Source organism: Solanum dulcamara, chromosome 4, assembly GCF_947179165.1.
Source record: "Solanum dulcamara chromosome 4, daSolDulc1.2, whole genome shotgun sequence".
Classification (NCBI taxonomy): Eukaryota; Viridiplantae; Streptophyta; class Magnoliopsida; order Solanales; family Solanaceae; genus Solanum; species Solanum dulcamara.
This window is the reverse complement of record NC_077240.1, coordinates 17794863-17811250: the sequence shown is the minus strand read 5'-3', so window position 1 is coordinate 17811250 and position 16388 is coordinate 17794863. Positions and strand designations below refer to the sequence as shown.

Sequence of the window (16388 nt, the reverse complement as noted above, 5' to 3'; positions counted from 1 at the left end):
AGGTTCGGTGATCTCATCACATAAGGACAGGTCCAGTAGAGTCTTGCGGAACGGTACGGGGACGCCTTTACTTTTCTTCGAGAGGCTACGAGACTTTAGGAAAACTCCCTTCCTTCTTTCTTTCGTGCTATTACTTGAATCCAATTGGTCTCTAGGTGATAAAAATTGGTATCTGAACTTCTTCACTCTATTTTCGCAAATGTTCAAAACTAAAGCAATAGCATCGCCTGAGCCAGCCATTAGGGTTGTAGCTAGAGGGGGTTAGTAACGAGAGATCGTGGTAGAGGTCGCAGGAGAAATCCCACTAGGGGCAGAGATCAAGCAGCTAGACAACGTCTTCTGACTTCTTCGTAGAGAAGTATATCCCCCGGACCTGGAGGGACAAGAGGGGAGATGAGTTCCAAAATATAGAGCAAGGAAAGATATTTGCTATAGCCTGTGAGACCAGATTTCGTGCCTTATCTAAATATGCTACACAACTTTGCTTTTGTCTATAAGAGCGAATTTCGCCACTTTGTGAAAGGATTGTGGTCAGAATCTCTACTGCAGTTTCATAGATTGAGTGTATATCAAAGAGGGTTAGGATATGACTACTACAGTGATATCGATGCTTACTTGGTTAGATTATGGACTGTGTTACTTCTGCTAGAGACCTGACCTACAAAAGAATGTATATCGCTTGGGATAGAGATAGAATGGGTCGAATTTGGTAATGTTTTGCAATTATTCAATGGGAAGGAAGGTGTGGGTCATTTGGGTACGGTCTTCTCAATAGATATAATGTGTTCTAGGGGTAGATCTTAGATACGATTAATTCGTTTAGGTTGTTGAGTATATTTCAAAGATTCTAAATAAGGATCGGTGACTTCATCGTAAGCTCCAAGGAATGACAAGATTATAAATTGAGTGTATATCAAAGAGGATCGGGATATGACTACTAATAATTTTCTTTCTTTCGAACTACGAGGTTTTTTTTTTTTTTTTACTTGAATGAAGAAAGACAGAATCTCACATTTTTTATCATATTAACGTCTCAAGGTGGGGGATTAGAGGAGAGACTACCAAGATGTGCAATTAATAATTCGTGATAAGTTAAAAAAAATGTCTATAGATATTAATTTCTATTAATTCTTTGAGCTTTTGTCAGCGAAACATCTATGTTGTTCTAAAGAGTTTGATTTTTATCTGGAGCATTAATTTTTCGATACATCTACTTGAAATTTAACTATTAATTAAGTAAAAAAGATGTTAATTAACAACTTAGAAAAGAGTGTAGATAACCCAACAGAATTAGTGACAAGACTTGAACTGTTTTAGAATTGAGATAACGGGACAACTAGTATATATCTGGACTAATTTTATAAGGTGTCTTTTATCAATCATCAGCCATCAGCACATATATAAAATAATTATTTTCATCAAAACACAAATAAATGAAAAAGTCACTTAGTAACTAGAATTCTGCTATTAAAATTATCCATGACAAGTAAAATTCCATTTTTTTCTACTATTTTAAAATTATAAGTTAAACTAGAGAATTGCTTTCTATATAGTGGTGATTAATACTTATTTTTAGTAGAAAATGGGTCAATTGAGCCCTTTCATCATGTGCTTCAAATTTTTGCAAATAATTGTCATGACAGGTGTATATTCCAATGTATATCAGGTATAAACACATGTACCTTTTTCTGTAAAATGGGCACTAGTAATTAAAATTTCCTCCTTTTGTATGTCTGGGAGGTAGAATAGGCTAATGTATATACATAACTACAGAATTATTGTTTCAAAATATATTATTTTACACTCATTCTATTTATTTTTTCTTTCTACTAAATGAGGTTGGACTTTTATTTGACAATCAGGTCTTTAATACCAATTTGGATTTGTAAAAACTTTACATAATCAATTAATTCTCATTTACTTTCTTGTTTTCTTCTTCTTCATTTTTTACTTGATATATGATACCTATACTAGATTTTGATTAATTTCGATTTTCCTCATTTACTTTGATGTTCACCCAGTCTGTTTGGACGGTAGAACGGGGAGAGGGGGAGTCGTGCCGAAAAAAATAAAAAATCAAAATATCGTTTTATTCAAAATCAACCCCTGGCACATTTTGATTTTGATTTTCGGCCATCCTGGTCCTAAAAATATACATCTTTTCGATGGTGACATTACAACGATGTCAGCTAGCATAGTGAATTGAGACATCTATAATACTAACATAGTGTATATTATATAGTGACATCGTATCATGAAGATTGATTCATTCCTTTAAAAAGACACTTTTTCTATCATCCATGATACCCACCTAAGTATAATGTATTAACAAGGTATACTAGTTTGTTCATTCAGAAGAAAAAATCATATAAAAAAATATAACAAAATATAAATAAGCTTAATTTTGATACTTTAATCTTCAAATCATTTTTAACAAGTTAAGTTTTGCAACAAAAAAAAGGTCATATTTTAGATATAAAATTTCATTTTTGTATTTTTGTTTGCAAAAATATATTTAAAAAAGTATTACAAAAGATTTTTTTTTTTTAAAAATAGATTTTAATAAATATGCTAGTGACTTTAGTATTAATAGTATTTTATATTTCTTCAAAAAAGACTTCTAATCATGTATGATATCTATTATACTTACGGGATATCATAAATGATTGGTTCATGATTATGGTCACCCTGATTTATGTTGATGTCATGCGCGAAAAAGGGAGGTATGAACAAGCCTGATAATTTAGGACATGATGGGTAATTCAGGCAATTATTTTATACAGTAAAACTTCTATAAATGCATATGTTTGAAACTGGAAAAAATATTCATTTATCGAGATTATTAGTTTATCGTTAAATGCATAAAATATTTATTAATTGATAAATAAATATTTATTATTTTAGACAGTATTTTATAGCATGTGCCTTAAGAAAAAAAATTGAATTAAGAATTTCAAAAGTTTAAATTTAGGAAACTAAAAAGTATAGTCTTTGCATATTTATTATTTAAATTTAGGAAAGCTAAACGAATTTAGTGAAGTTTAATATTTCTAATTGTATTCATGTATATAAAATATGAAGAGATTTTATGTTAACTATAAAAAGAAAAAGCTAGATGTTTAAAAATGATGATGAAATTAGCTACAAAGGAAGAGATTATTCAATCTGTACTGATTAATGATGATGAGAATGATCCTGAACAAGATAATAGTAGCATTGTCTCACATGTATCGTCAAATGAGGCATTTCAAGTAATGACTACATTGTCAAACTATTTGGTACAATATGAACAAAATATTTCAAAAATTGTGTTCGCTCTTCAAAAAGTTAAGGATAAGATTAATTTTGGCTTTGGTGGGAAGAAAAAACAATCAACTATAGAATCATCTTTTAAAAATAAATAGTTATTACTCTAGTATTATTGATTGATTAAATATATATAAATTTTTGATGTATTCTAGTAATTATTACTTTATATTTTTTTGGGCCTTTAGTACTTTATTTTTAATTATTATCTGATGCTTAAACGAGAATATTACTTTAATATAACTGACCCAAGTCTGGATCGGTGAAAAATATTCATTTAGCGAGATTATTACTTTATCGAATATTATTTTATCGAGATTTTATTGTAGATGGCAAATTTGGATAATTACTTTATTTTTTATGGATATCTTGAGTTAAAACCCCAAGATTATATGATGATGGTATGAAATTTGAATATACAAGCCCATGTTACCTCACTTGCTAGCCACCTCCCTATCCTCCATTTTCCAACACTCATTTTTGAAAGGAAAAAATATTTAGGGAACACAAATTAGTTACTCTCTTCATTTTAAAATAACTGAATTGGTGAAATATTTTTTATATTTCAAATTAATTTAGTTGTTCAATTTTTGAGAATAATTTTAGAGTATTTTTTTATTTTTAGTCTTTATTTGGATTTTTTGTGTGATGAGTTTAAAAATTTTTTAATTAATGTATTATCATTTTAAAGAATAATTTGACAATAATTAATAAGGATAAAAATGGAAAGCCGTGTCGAATTAATAACTTAATATTCTTTTATTAAAGGTATGAAATACCTTTAACAATTCAATTATTTTGAGATGGAGGGAGTGTACGTGTATACGTACAACTATGATGTTATAATTTGAAAATTAATTTTTTTTACTTATGACTATTTTAAGAAAAAACTCAACATTCTATTTTATGTTTTAGAAAAAAAGGAAATATATGTCCAATTCAACATTGAAATATTGACCCTCAAAAGGTTTATGGAGTAGCAATAGAAGGCCTATCCTAGTCCCTTAATATCACTAGCCCAATTGAGGGACCAAGAAAGCCAGTGACAAATGAACGGGTCAGATAGAAGACGGGCGGGTCAAAATAAAGTAATAAAAAGTGGATAAAATATCCACTTCCCATATTTAGTATCCATAAAAAGTAATCGCTCTATTCCATATTAACTGAATATGGCCGGATCAAGAGAAATATTTGAATTTTTTTTCATATTTACTTTTTGTATTAATGAAGTTTTGCAATTTTCTAGGAGCTAAACTAAACTAGTTACAAAGTTATACTCCACTAAGAAATTATTTGTATTTATAATTTCACATTTAATTATCTTTATAAAATTGATTAAATAAAAAAAAATATATGATTTAAATTTTGTCTTTGAATACTTTTTTTAATAAATGTGCATTACTTTAAAATTTTAATTAATATAAAACAAAAAAAATGTCCTAATTATTTATATTTGTTCGATAATACAAATATAATCTTTTCTTTAAATTATATTTAACATAAAAATAAAGTCATTTTCTCCTATTCATTTTCTCTTCTCCACAGATCCACCAATTTTAATAAAGGAAGCATACATGGTTATCATCGATTATTGCGTCGCCGCAATTTTCTCCAATACTAGAAAAGATTTTCTGATACAATTATTGAATCAAAAAGCTTATAATAAAAAAAGTACTCCATGGGTCGCTATCATCGTCGCCCTCAAGCCACAACAATGACGATGCCGTAGAATCTGCTTTTATTAGTTAAACAGCCCTCTTGCATATGGGATAACAATAATAATTTTAAAATTAAATTACTTTTATATTTATTTAAATACTAATTTTGAATAAATTTTTATACTAAAATAAGAAAATTAATTATTTCATATACAAAGTAGAAGAAACTACCTTATTACATACACATTTTTATCTTATTTACCAATTTTTTCTATAATTCAAAATAGTTACATTTTATATTACTAATTAATAATATCATACTAGATTTGAAAATCCGATACATCTAGATAGTTATTTCTTGTTACCAGATATACTGAAATAGAAAGAGAGGCCAGCGAGAATGACTTATATATCTCAGATACATGTGAATCATATTTGATACACACTAAATACATATACCTCGATGTCTCTTGTGTGATTACATGTATTTGAAATATAAGATACGTGAGCCGAGATTTGTCTATGATCCTAAAGATATGCGAATTCATTTAAATATAATGTATTTAAAACTCATTATACTTAATTTTGATCCCATGTATTACGAGATACATGAACATATCTGGATGCACCAAAATTTGCTAAAATACATAATATTACAAACTAATATGCATCTAAATAATCAGCTCCTAAATCAGTGAGATTTTTGCAACTTATCCATTTTATAAAATAACCACGTCCGCACCCATGACATATCCTACTATTATACCAAACGACCCTTAAGAATATCAATAAATTCAAAGTTGACATTTTGGCTACTGAATTCCGAGTGTCAGAATTATAAGACTCCAGAATGTTGACTGATGTCATAACAACCTAAAATCGGAAGTAAAAGTTTAATTTTACAATCGGAAGTAAATTATATATTATGTTTATATAATTATAAAAAAATATGTATATAGTTTGTCTGTTCGATTCGGTTATTTTTTCTATTTTTTACACAATCAAAATCAAATCAAATATTATCGATTTTTTAAAATATAAAATCAAATCAAACAAAAAATCGATTTAATTTGATTTTTTGATTTGGATCAATTTTACTCAAACAGTGAAAACCCCTAGCGATATACATAAATGACTTTTAAATTATCTACAACGATCAGGTAGACATGTTAACTTTTATTAATGACTAGATATACACTTATACTTGACATCGGTATATCTCGTAAAGACGTAAATCCGTCACACTGGCATATTAAATTTTAGTTTTAATTTTTTAAGTTATATAGGCTTTCACGTTTTCACAATCTTCCTTACATTTCTTCTCCTTCAAATTTTCATCCACCATTGAAGCATGTTGAAATTAATTTCAACCTCTAGAAAATTTCATAGGATCTAAATAAAAACTCAACCAAATTTGACCCTTAAAAACTAGATAACCCCCCCAAAATAAAAAGAATATATATGTGCAAGGAAGAGCGAATTCGGGAAGAAGAAGAAGATGGAGGATGAGCCTATTTCGTGAAAGTAGATATGTTATTTTTGAAAAATTCTCAGACTCGACACTATTCTCATAAGTTGAAAATGTGTATAATGACACCGGCGCGTCAACATCGACGTGCTTATTAGTGTAACATTGAATAAGCTATTCAAACACTTGGCATATTATATAGTATAAAGTTTCCAAATAAACAAAAAAAAGTGGTCGAGTAAACTTTACATAAAGACACGTACTTGCAAAACCTAAAAACAGGAACAACAAACGAAAAGCACATAACTTGAAAAAAGTGAAGATACACATATATACCACGTTAGCAGACAACATTGCATGGATAATAGTAACTATGATTTGGCTGACTAATAGTAATAGTACTTGTAATATAAGAGCTACACATGTACGTTATTTAATTTCTTGCTTAAATAATAAACTAAAAGGGATAATTCAGTATAAAAAATAAAATAACTAATATAAATAAATAATTAAATCATACAAAATTAATATTTATATAAAATAATATATAAATTTTCTATCAAATATTTTTATATTGATAATGTCCGTCTAACTATAATCTGCTATCAAACGAGCTTTAAGAATATAGTACTAGCTAGTACATGATAAGCAATGAAGAGCTAGAGCTACCTAGAATATTGCATGCAATTCCGTGTTGGTTGCAAGCTTGTAATAATCAAAAGTTGTGATTTGTGAAGCCAAGAAAGCCCACCATGTGGCTTCTCCTTTTTCATAGTTTACAAGCCAAGAAAAGTGAAAATAGACACTTGAACACGCACTACTACTAAAACTATATCTTATCATATACATATATTTGCTCCGTTTTAATTTATTTGTGTTAGTTGGACTAAACACATAGAATTCAACAAATTTAGAAAAGAAGTCATGACATATGTAATTTTAAACATATCATGTGATATATTAAAATTTTTAAAAAATGCAAAATTAAAAAAGAGACCCTTTCTTAAACAAGCTATATATCACAAGAATGGCGAGTTGGATATTAATTCTTCGTTAGAAAACTATATTGGTTAAATAGATTAAATATCATTTTTTTAATGGCATATTTTTATTTTTCTGCTGAGGGCAAAATGAAAGTTCGTAGTTTGAGACAACCCGAACAAACAAAAAATTGCTACTCCCTCTTTTCCAATTTATAATATATGATATTTTTCGGCTTTTTGCTATTTGAAATTTAATGTATAACGTTTATCAGGTATGTACTTATTCGAGACGTATACTTAATTAGCAGATAATCTTGATTAGCTAGCAGATAAATGTCACTTTATTTCATATCAATCTTCTTAAAATGCCATATTAAAGCAGAAAAATAGCACTTTAATTAATTCATACCGATCTTCTTACTAAAATCCCATATTAAAGCAATTCTACTGGAATATTACTCAAAAAAAAAAATCCTTTTTGCACAGATCTAAATTTTTTATTTAATTTTTCTAAATGTTTTCAATAAATAATATAGATAAGGGGGAGAGAGTAATATATATCCTTCAATGAACCTGGAAAAATTAAAGTTATCAGCTTTAGGTACTATGAATTCTTATGGAAGAAGGAATCAAAGGTGCATTCAATTCTCCTTAAGAGACTCAATTAATAATAGAGTGTACAAGTGCAACTTTAGCCCCACCCCCTTTCCCCTACCCACCCACCCACCCCACCAAATACACCTATTAAGTTGTGAGTTCACATATAGACAATATCTCCAGCCCCTACCATACAAACCCTATTATATATCAAGAAAGTAATTAATCCCTACTCTATAACGGTGATGGATACACAAAGTCTTTGTGCATTTGGGTTAAAAAAAAAATCATCACTATTTTTTCCTCCAAACTTTGTACAAATGTGTGTGTGACAGATATATAAAAATAACATTAAATATAAGTTTATACTCACATCATCTAAATTTTGAGTTAGCTAATGAATATATATAGTTGCTGTTTTTCTCGCATGAGCGACTTCACCTTATCATGTTGTGCGAACCGATGGGGATATAAAAAAATTGTAACCCCCAAATGTTTTACGTAATGATTCATATTTTCTATCCTTTTTCATTCCTTTAAATTTTAAAAAAAAAATTAAATACAAGTAAAACTTTAAGATATTATTATGAGAATTTTATTTATGTAATTTGAAATTTCATGACAATGATTTTTCAGAAATGAGGCAATTGTAATTTCTACACGATTATATCATGCTAGTCTCGATCAGAGTGATAAATACATATAGATATTAGGCAAAATTAGAAAAGTCATAGACAACCTAGATTATTTAGGGGGGGGGGGGAGTTCATCAATATTTAGTATCTATATTAAAACTCAACTAATCTAACTTCATATTGAATAATTCATTCAAAAGTAGTTCTTGGATTCTAATCAAAATTTTATACGCACGACTTGAAATTAAAATTTCTAAATAAAAAAATAAAAAATCAGTCTTATCCATCGCCCTACTTCCTTTGATAAAAAGTCAAGAAATTAGATAAGTAAATTGAAGGGTAGCTATTTTATGGAAAACCCATAATTATCATCTACTAGTAGTAATTTGTACATAATATTTATATATATAGAGAGAGAACGCTACATTGAGAACTTATTCAGCTAGGTAGGTAGGTAGCATAGGCCATACATAAAAGTAGTACTCTACAAGTCAAAAGAGAAAAGAAAAAAAGAAAAAAAACTTACAATTATCCAAAAGGAAGATGGCATAATATTAACACGATAATTGACGACATGAGTCTTTTTTTTCCTCTCAACACATGACATCCTTAAGAAGCTTGTACCTACGGGTGGACGTACGAGGAGAGGGTGCGCCACCATGATTATTCTTTGGTTTTTGATCATGAGCCGTTGATTCTTCCCTGTGATTATGATGATCATGGTGTTGCTGTTTGATTTTATCGCCACCTGGATATTCTGATCTGCTGCTCATCATCATACCTTCAGCTGATGATTTTCTGGAAGAACTTCCACGCCTTGAACTACTGCTGTTTCTTTCTTCACTTTGACACCAGTCACACACCTCTATTCCCTCTGACAATTCACTATAGTAGTTGCTACAGTACCTGTACGAATTTAAAATTTAAAATTTATGAGTTTAGATATTGTTACTGCTTTCAGATGAATCAGTTGTTTGCTTGTTGCATCGGTCACGAATAAAGTATCATTGTTTGCGTTAAACCCATTAAAGAAAAGATTACAATTCAAGTTATGCATGGTCTACTACAATTAATTTAACTCCTAATAATCATGATATACTATAATAATTAATGTTTGATCACTCAATTTAAACGTACTTCTAGGAAGGTCTTCATTTTAGGCAGTTTAAGCTTGTCTCGTAGCATATATTATATATCATACAAAATTAAAATAAACATTAAAAATAGTACTAGAAGTACTTGTGTATCTTTTCTGGTGATATGTAAATTTCTGACATGACTAAACGATTCATAGAAACATATATAGAGTACTATATGACGACCTAACATAAATTAATAATAATCATCAATAATGAAAATTAAATCTCTTGAAGATGAGGTATAATTAAGTACGAAATTGTTGGTTGATGGGATATTTGTTCCCTCTGATAGTGTATGGTGGCGGTGGGTGGACGAGTGTCATGTTTGGTTTGCCACAAACAAGAAAGTAAAAAAAAAAAAAATTCAAATAGATCGTCATAGATGATGGAGTAATAATACAGACAGAAAATTCAGTCAAAAAGACTCTAATTAAAAGCCTGACCCAAGACCAACTCAAACTGTGGACTAAAGTTTTCCAAGAAAACTACTATTTCATGTAGTTAAAGAAAAACAAAAACAACACATCTCAAAAAAATATAAATAAATTGGATAATGGGTGAATTGATCATCAATTGTGAAAAAAAAATCATCATTGACATGAATGTGTGCGCGATAGAATTCAATAGATTTGACTCAAATTTAATCCATAATTCAATAAATAAAAAATAATTATGATTCAGAATCCATAAACTAAAAATTACGCCAGTTACTTACGAGTGTTGGTAGCGGTAGTGGCACTTGGAGCAGCGAAAGAGCTTTTCCGGGAAGCCAACGTCGCCGCACATGGAGCATACTTTCTGAAGATCTACCATTTTTTCTTCTTTATTTTTCTTCTTAAATTCAAGGCAAAAAGGAAGATGTAGATAGAGAAAGAGAGAAGCAAATGCCTAAAACCACCAAAACAAAAGCACTCTTGAGTCGGTGTTTGCGCGTCATATCTCATTTATATAGAGGGACAGACTTGGCTTTTTATTTATATTATATAATAATGGAGCTGCAGTTTCAATTTCGAAGTCCACATAACTCAATAATTTATATATATATTTAAAATTTCATAAGTTATGCTTTATAATATGCCGAATTTAGAAACTCAATATTTATATAAATTATATATTTATTATTTGAGTAATTGGATATATATTAATTAATGTGAGAACGACCACAGGTTGCTTGCAGTCGTTTTTAGTTACAGGGATAGAAGGTGTGAACCTTAAAACGCTCTGAGATGAAATGACCTTTATACCCCTATGCTTAAGCTGTGGGCATTAGGTGTTTAGTTTAAGTAAAATTTTATTTCCTAACATACAATTATATTTTACTCCCTCCTGATGTATTTGGTAATAAAAATTATATATTTTCTATAAAATATTTAATTGAAATTTGTTACTTAGTTTGTTTTGTATTTGTTAAATAAATAAAAAATATTATTTAAAAAATAATTATATGTAATCTAATAAAACACTATGTGAATGAAAAAAGATAAGGAGTTGGGGTGGGGTGGAACAATCAAGGGGGTAAGGGGTGGAGATTATGGATGTTGGGTGGCTGGGGATCGAGAAAATAATGAACATGAAATTTATTTTTCTTACTTTTATTGGAGAAGGTATTTTTCTCGTATTTAGGGAGTTTAATAATTTTTTTAGAGAAAAATATTTTGGCAAACCACACTCTCGGTTTCAATGGATGTCCCAAAATTGGACACCAAATTTTAAAAAAGGACAAATATTTATTTTTTAAAATAGTATCTACATATTTTGTTGACCGACTAAAATGAAAATATGTTAAGCAAATTGAGATTAAAAATAATCATTTTATCAAACATTTGTTATGTCTTAGGAGTGACAAATTCTAATTTTATCAAATATCTATTACTACAATGTATTTTTTAAAAAATTGATATAAATAACACAATATGGAGAAAAATATGTTGGGAAAAAAATTTAATGTGTTTTTTTTTTCTTCTTTCATCACTATTTTAATCCATTTTTTGTTGTCATTTTCTGTCTGCTAGCTTTTCAGAAATTAAGGGTTTTGGTTTACTCCGGTTTTGTTTCAGCTCTTTCAAAGAGCGTGATGAACAATTCATGCCACAAGGGAATTTAGTCTAAAAGTTCTATTTTCTCACTCTTAAGAAAATCGTTCAAATATATAATCAAACAATAATGTGGAACAAAACAATTACATTTTAACTTATACGAAACAAAATAAATTCCTATCATACTCCCTCTCTATCCATATTTATTTATTTAGTATTGGCTTAAGTCGTGCTTTAAAGAATAATAATTTTATTATATCATCCTCTAAATATAATAAATTTAATTTTTGGAAAGTGTATTGAAAAATGATCGTAAATAACAAGGATAAATTAGAACTAAGTGATTTTAAAGTGAATAAGTAAAAATGAAAATTTATTTTTAACATGGTAATATATATAAGTGAACGGAAGGAGTATTATATATAGTATTAATAGCTTGTGTTAGTTGTGATAATGCACTCTCTTTCTCTCGACTAAATATTACTCCATTTCTTTTAATGTGCTTGTTTGATTTTTAACTTGAATCTTGTGATTTTAAATTAAAGATATTTATGTAGAATGTATTAAAATATTATTTAATTTTGTGATCTTAAATAGATCATGTTAAAACTAGAAATAAGGAGTATCTAAAATTAATGAAAACAAATTAAAATGAATAGAATAACACAATGAGTTACAACAAGTTATAAGTACGTACAAAGCATTGTTTCCACGAGAATTGTAACGACCCATTAGGTTGTTTTGAATACTAGAAATTCTTATTTTATAAAAGACTCTTCCGATGAATTTTAAATGGGTATTTTGGACTCTTCGGTAACTACAGTTATTTAATTGAGAGGTAACTTTAGATAATTAATTTAGTTTGTGGGCTAAATTGATATTTTATTTAATACCCTATACTACTTTATTTATTAAAATAAATTAATAGGATTTAATATAATTTTGTATCATACCACAAACCACTGCTGCGGCTTTTATCGATAACAGTCAAAGAAAACCACTGCATTACGAGAAACGCAGATCATCCAGGTAAAAGCAAATGACCAAACTTCAAATTTATAATTTATGTATGTGTATTAGAATTACATTTGGCATGTGTGGTCACTTGGAGGATAAGGTGTATTATATTGAATTTAGAAGCTATTGAAGCTTTAAAATAAGGTTGCTGCTAGGTGCTTAAAACTTTGAAGACAAATTCTTTTGTTAATTGTTAAGTAATGATTAATAGGATTATAGGATAATTATGGATAATGGTTGGGAGAGGATGGTTGGTGTGATTGAATTGGTGGCGGTAGTATTATTCTCCAATTGATTTTCTTGGAATGTTATTAGTTTGAATCAGTTAGTTCCTGTTTTAAAATTTACTCTTTTAATTTATACATTATAATTCTAGTTTTGATATATTAAGATAGTTAATTAAATATTATATGTATTGTATCATATGAATACCATCAAGGTTATGCTATTTGGAGGAATTAAGACTTAACCATACGCTTGAGTTTCAAGGAATTGATTATAGAGTTGGGTGAGTTGTTGGGTCTAGGTTAAACATATATATATATATATATATATATTATTGGTGTCTACGGATTCGTTTGCTTACAAATATTGTATACTTGATTGATTGGAAATGTGAGGCATTGAAGAAGTAAAAGACATTAGTGAATTAGCTTGCTTCACTTCCGGTTCTTCAGTTGTGGTAGGTTATGATTTTATTATATATCATAGATAGACTATTAATAGTGATTGATAGTCATTGAGTAATATGTGAAGTTTACTATGCATTTAATTTTTGTGGTTTGGATGGTTGATATGTGTTGTGATTGGTCTGAAATCACAAGACCGTGAAATTCATAATCTTGAACTTGCCCTATCAAAGGTGATGTCTTGAATAAAGAAAGCTTGATGAAATATTATTAATGAAGTGAAATATGATAATAAAAAATGATAAATTAATTATATTTGGATCGGTTGTCACGTTCCGAAACGATATATTGGAATCAGGTGTCACGACGTTCCGATACGGTATATTTGGATTGGGTGCCATGTTTCGGCAGATATATTTGAATTGGATGTCACGTTACGACATGGTGTATTTGGATCGGGTATCACATTCCGGCACAGTATATTTGGATCGGATGTCATGTTCCGACACTATATATTTGGATCGGGTATTATGTTTGGACATGGTATTATTGGATCGGGTGTCACATTTCGATGCGGTAATATTAAAGAAAAACAAATTAAAATGACTTAATGCTATCTAAACTCCAATAACTCATTTTCCAAAAGAGCGTGATGTGGAGACCTGAGTTCTTATGTGTGATCATGATATTGTTGACTGATTATGTAATTGTTCATTGTATTGTCACTTGATCTTGATCTTGTTGGTTGTCACCTGTTAAGTGGTATGGTTGATTTTCCGCTATTTCTTTATGCATATTAATTTTTATTTTGAGTCAGCCGATGATACATACTCAGTACATGTTGTCCTGTATTGACCCCTACATGTATTTTTTTTGTTTTATTTTGTGGAATACAGCGAGTGTTCCATCGACCTCAGCTCTATTCATTGTCCAGCACATCAGGTTCCAGGGTGTGCTATTTCTTCTAACTCGTGTTGGATTATCTCGGACATGGAATGATATTCTTAGTTTTCAGACACATAAGTTGAGTTTCCACATTGTTGTCATATTTTATAAGTTGGGGTTTGTATCGTTGGTTCTCTTACCTAGGAGGTTAAGTGTGGGTGCCACTCATGGCTCATTTTGGATCGTGACAAACTTGGTATTAGAGTTTTAGGTTCTGTGATTTCATCACATAAGGACTAGCTAGCAGAGTCTTGCGGAACGGTATGGGGACGCATTTATTTTTCCTAGAGAGGCTACAGGATCTTAGAAAAACTCCATTCCATCTTTATTTTGTGTTATTACTTGAATACAATTGGTATCTAGATGATACAAATTGGTATCCGACTTTCTTTACTCTATTTTTCACAAATGATTAGAATTAGAGCAACAACAAAGCCTAAATCATTCGTTAGAGCTAGTACTAAAGTGAAGTACTGGAAGAAGTATGTGGGATTTAATAAATTGAGTATGTGTATGATTGTAATGAGGACCATACTGATTGATTGTGGGTATGATTGTAATGGAGACCATACTTGGGTTAAGCATTGCTTAAAAGAAAATTTTTATTGGTGGATCTTTGATACGATAAATGTGTTTAGGCTATCGAGTATATCCCAAGGATTCTAAATGAGAACCGGTGATTTCATCGTAATCTCCAAGGGAGTAGATCGATATAGAAATGACAAGATTATGGGTAAAAGAAGTCCCAATGAGTAAATTTGGGTAAAGGCAATTGAAAGTTTTAGTAAGAAAATGCGTATAAAATTGGGTTAGTCCTTTGAATTTGGTTGGTATAGCTGGGTATGAAGTGTCATGCCGATGACAAGGTTGACTTGTGGTAATAGCAATGGCTACAAAGCATGATGGTAACAAGAGTTTGTGATAGATTTTATTTAGGATGCAACTATATGATAAGATTTTTTATTCAAATAGATTTGGTATGATAATTACGACTTGCGAGTATTTAAGGTTGTGATTTTCTAATATTTGATGAGTAGCGCAGTAGTATGGGAAGTTATAGGATATGTTGAGACACCGCTCTAATAGAATTGAAAGAAGCTAGAGTCATAAATGGAAAGAATTACTCAGATGTAGTTTAACCTTCAGAAAGAGGCGAGAACAAGGATTAGTTGCTCTGATTGCAAGGCCAAAGATGCATCTTCAGAGAAAGTGGAGAATTGGATTCATAGAAATGTAGTTTCATATATTTTTATCTGGTTATGGTGATAGTGTTACGTGTCATTTATATGGGTTAAATACTGTTGGAAAAGATTTGAGAAAAACAAAGTCTATAGGCGTTCAACTCGAGTGTGGTGATAAATTTTTTTGTAGTTTCGATTTTGATAACTGGTTCAGTTGAATTCTTAATGAATGATATAACAAGGTCGGTAATCAATGATAAGCTAAGATACGTGAATTCATAAAGATCTTCAACGTATGAGCTAATGTTGATAGATAAGAGAATTAGGTGACACAATTGAAATCAAAATTCAATTTTTTCATTGTGAGTCTACATTCGTGGTAGTATGTTTTGTAACGGTATGGATTGATGAGTTAGAAATAATTGATCGCATAGGGTATTGAACATTTAGAAGGACTTGTGCATGGCTTGGATCATAAATTTGATTACTTTTGATTATTAAGGACCTAAGAGAAGGTTTCACTTAAAATTTTAATTTAGATGATGAGGTAAAATATCATGGGTTGTTGGTCAAAGGATAAAATTGGTAAACAAGATAGCGAAAGGAATAAAAGTATGATATATTAAAAAGTTCTAGGTATTTGAAATTTGCGTCATGAAAAAAATCTAAGAAAGTGAAGGAATAAGACATCTCGTACAGACCCTTGGTTCGGAGTTGAAGATTGTATGAATTTTTGTCTTTGAGTTCAGATATGATCATGCAATGTGAACTAGTTCGGCACAAACTTACTAGGG

General features: G+C 29.7%; 1 protein-coding gene across 1 annotated transcript; it reads right to left on the bottom strand.

The window, feature by feature from the left end:
- Window positions 1–8993: 8993 nt before the first annotated feature.
- Window positions 8994–10745, bottom strand: LOC129884784 (uncharacterized). Its single transcript, XM_055959068.1, has 2 exons — window positions 10502–10745; window positions 8994–9553 (listed from the first exon to the last, which is right to left on the bottom strand). The coding sequence occupies exons 1-2, from the start codon at window positions 10597–10599 to the stop codon at window positions 9241–9243; spliced, it is 411 nt and encodes a 136-aa protein (XP_055815043.1). The 5' UTR covers window positions 10600–10745; the 3' UTR covers window positions 8994–9240.
- Window positions 10746–16388: the final 5643 nt, after the last annotated feature.

What these genes read in the sequence shown, in the direction of transcription:
- LOC129884784 (XM_055959068.1), bottom strand. Translation starts at nt 10,599, where the DNA reads ATGGTAGATCTTCAGAAAGTATGCTCCATGTGCGGCGACGTTGGCTTC. An exon ending in CACTACCGCTACCAACACTC is followed by an intron (nt 9,554 to 10,501) that starts GTAAGTAACTGG and finishes AAATTCGTACAG; the next exon opens with GTACTGTAGCAACTACTATA.